This window comes from Lissotriton helveticus, chromosome 3_1, assembly GCF_964261635.1.
Source record: "Lissotriton helveticus chromosome 3_1, aLisHel1.1, whole genome shotgun sequence".
Classification (NCBI taxonomy): Eukaryota; Metazoa; Chordata; class Amphibia; order Caudata; family Salamandridae; genus Lissotriton; species Lissotriton helveticus.
The window spans coordinates 561,701,739-561,705,521 of NC_136061.1; the positions used below are offsets into that span (position 1 = coordinate 561,701,739).

The window sequence follows — 3,783 nt, forward strand, 5'->3', positions numbered from 1 at the left end:
AAAATGTATGTGCACTTTAGAGCTGCCCAACTGTTTTTAACCCACATAAAAGACCCTTGACATTCATCATCCCAAAGAAAAGGTAGTTTTCTTTAACAAAGCTGTGACTGGTTTTATGTGCAATACATAATCTGGGATAAACTACACATAAAATTCACACAATCACACAAAAGTCTTGAGACTTGACTGTTCAATGGGTGCCACACCATCAATGAGAGCACTGACCAAAGCAAGTCTTGGTTCAGTTCCAACACCTGACACTACATGACCTACAGATTCCATGCTGTCTCTTAACAGTTCACATTTTTCCGATTTCAGCACTACCTCTTTCTCCTGCAGCACTTCAAAAATGCGATGGAGAATGGTGTCATGTTCTTCCTTAGATGCTGCAAAAATTAGCACATCGTCCTAGAATGCAGCTACACCTTTCATGTCTCTGAAAAATTGGTAAATTGGTACATAATCCTCTGGAACACTGATGCTGCTGAGGCCAACACAATCAGCAACCTACAATATTGAGATGTCCTATTCAGAGATATAAAAGCAGTGAAGTGTCTGGATTCAGGTTCTAAAACAACTTGGTGGTAGGCGGAAGCCAAGTATTATTTGCTGAACCATTTGGCTCCTGACACCTTTGCCAACAAATCTGAAGTTTTTGGTAAAGGATGGGAGTCAGCCCAGGTGGCTTAATTAAGACTTTGAAGATCAACACAGACTCTAAGCTCACCATTGTGTTTGTGTACCACAACCAATGGTGACAGTCAGCGTGATGATTCAATAGGCGCTTTGATACCCTTGTCACACAGATCCAATAACTCTTTTTCCAAATTTTCCCTGATAGAAGAAGGAACACTCCGTTGCTTAAGTTTAATAGGAATAATTCCTTCTTTGACCCTTATCCTGTGTTTTACCCTCCTAATGGTAGCTAATTTCTCTGAGAACACAGAAAACAATTTGGCCTTAATCTCTTCTGCATAGTCTTCGCTTACTACTAATACTTGGTCTTTGGTGCTTGGGCTCGAAACCACGTGGAACAATCCCTGATGGAGACGGCCTAGTATGCACAACCCTTTAAATGCAGCATACATATTTCCAAATATTCTACTGCCCCAGAACATCAAAACATCTTCAAATAATCCTGGCAGCTCAATTCTTCTCCCTTCAGAGGACATGGGAGACCAATCAGGGGTTCCAAAGTTCTGCCTGCCCATTGTTCATTAAGCAATTCCTCTGTGATCATTGTAATTCTAGCACCTGAATCTACTAATAATATTGAGATGTCCTATTCAGAGATATAAAAGCAGTGAAGTGTCTGGATTCAGGTTCTAAAACAACTTGGTGGTAGGCGGAAGCCAAGTATTATTTGCTGAACCATTTGGCTCCTGACACCTTTGCCAACAAATCTGAAATTTTTGGTAAAGGATGGGAGTCAACCCAGATGGCTTAATTAAGACTTTGAAGATCAACACAGAATCTAAGCTCACCATTGCATTTGTGTACCACAACCAATGGTGACAGTCAGCGTGATGATTCAATAGGCTCTTTGATACCCTTGTCACACAGATCCAATAACTCTTTTTCCAAATTTTCCCTGATAGAAGAAGGAACACTCCGTTGCTTAAGTTTAATAGGAATAATTCCTTCTTTGACCCTTATCCTGTGTTTGACCCTCCTAATGGTAGCCAATTTCTCTGAGAACACAGAAAACAATTTGGCCTTAATCTCTTCTGCATAGTCTTCGCTTACTACTAATACTTGGTCTTTGGTGCCTGGGCTCGAAACCATGTGGAACAATCCCTGATGGAGACGGCCTAGTATGCACAACCCTTTAAATGCAGCATACATATTTCCAAATACTCTACTGCCCCAGAACATCAAAACATCTTCAAATAATCCTGGCAGCTCAATTTTTCTCCCTTCAGAGGACATGGGAGACCAATCAGGGGTTCCAAAGTTCTGCCTGCCCATTGTTCATTAAGCAATTCCTCTGTGATCATTGTAATTCTAGCACCTGAATCTACTAATAATTTTATCGTTTTGTCATAAACCACAGCACCAATGCATGGGTCCACACATTCAGCCGGGTCACCTGTGTAAATATCTCCTTCCTTGACCCACTAAGACCATGTCTTTAAGTGTCCCTTGAGGTCTGTCAGTGTTTTGTTTATCCTTTTCCTCTAACACGTCTGTCACTATAATAATACTCCTCCCTGCCTGTTTATCTGACTTTGACACACTTTAGCAAAATGTCCTATATTGTTACAATACACTGGGGTAAAAAGGTTTAAAATGTAGTATTCCAATCCACTCTAATTCTGAGCATTCCATCGAATATTGTAAAGTCATATGGAACGTTATTGTTTGATAACAACAGTTGAGATTGTCTGAGCTGCTGTAAAGACACTGATGGCAGTTCCTGCTAATAAACTATTTTTTAGGTTTCGCCTGGCGTCCGCTGCGCAGCAGCGTTCGCGCAGGCGAAATCTTTTGAGAAGCAGTCTGAGGCTTTGTCCCGCCTCTCTGTTCCATTGGCTAGCTCCATAAATGGAGGCTAGCCATTGGAACAGAGATGCGTCAGTCATTGTGGGAGCAGATTCGTGGGCGTTCCGGCGATTTTTTCGCTCTCCGCCTCTTTTCGTACATCATGCGGCGGTGGGCGGTTGTTTATTTATTTTTTTCTTCAGAGTTTTTTTGTTGTCATTCCTCCAGGCCGACCGCCGCCGGAAGAAGTCCAGGTGAGTGCTCCCCTCCCCTCCCGCGGTCCGTGTGCCCGTTCCCGCCCCCCCCTTCCCGCTGTCCGTGTGGCTGTTTGCAGAGACAACTTGTGAGATTTGGTGCTGTTGGCGCGGTGCTCTCTTCTCTGAAACTTTGGTCTCGGACAGAACTCTTTCCTCAGGAGATCTTCGCCAGGCTGTCTCTTTAGATGTCCCTGCCAGGATCCTGACCTCTCGCTGCCTGCTATGCCCCCTCCACCCTACCCACCCCCTCCAGCGCACCCGCCCCCGCCCGCACACCCGCCCCCGCAGGCGGCGCGGGGCTCCCTGCGGGCGAACCGGGCCTTCCTGCGCAGCTTCCTGGGGGTGCTGCAGCTGCTGGCCGGGGCCGCCCTCTGGATCACCATCGCCTGCAAGAAGTACGAGGGCGCGATCCACTTCGCCCTCTTCGTGGCCATGCTCTTCTGGCTGCTGACCATCGCCCTCTACCTGCTGACCCTGCTGGACAAGCAGGACCTGGTGCCTCTTCTGGGCGGCGAGCGCTGGCTGACCACCAAGGCCGCCCACGACGCCCTGGTCGCCGGCCTGCAGGCCGCCGCTGCCGGCATCATGATCCACAAGATCCTGCAGCACGAGTACTGCAGCGTGTCGGCCTACAAGCACGACTGCCTCTACCACATCTACCTGGCCGCCTCCTTCTTCGCCTGCCTCTGCTGCCTTCTCTACCTGCTGTCAGCCGTGGCCTGCGCCTGCAAGAAGTGCCGGGGCCAGCAGGGCCTCATCTGAGCACCGGCCGGGGGTGGAGAGTGAGTGCGAGGGCTTGGATGCAGCGCCACGGCAGACCTAACCACCTCCAGGCACTTCCAATCTGAACACAATGGTCTTCCCGGTTCATTACACTATAGCACCCAATGCTGATGGTCTGTCTGTTTCCAAGCACTTCCACGTTTAGGCAGCTAAGGAAAAAAAAACATCACAGGTGCGAAGCGGTTTGCCCAGGATCACACGTTTGAGGTGACATCTTTATGCCGAGATTAGAATTCGTTTCTCAGCCGTTACACCAAACCGC

The 3,783-nt window shown here is 47.6% G+C and overlaps 1 protein-coding gene across 1 annotated transcript; it reads left to right on the forward strand.

Annotated features, from left to right (window-relative positions):
- The first annotated feature begins 2,960 nt into the window (after window positions 1-2,960).
- On the forward strand, window positions 2,961-3,500 carry LOC144824663 (MARVEL domain-containing protein 1-like). Its single transcript, XM_078683704.1, has one exon. The coding sequence runs from the start codon at window positions 2,961-2,963 to the stop codon at window positions 3,498-3,500; it is 540 nt and encodes a 179-aa protein (XP_078539830.1).
- The last annotated feature ends 283 nt before the right edge of the window (window positions 3,501-3,783 follow it).

Coding starts and splice junctions, on each gene's coding strand:
- LOC144824663 (XM_078683704.1), top strand. CDS start 2,961: ATGCCCCCTCCACCCTACCCACCCCCTCCAGCGCACCCGCCCCCGCCC.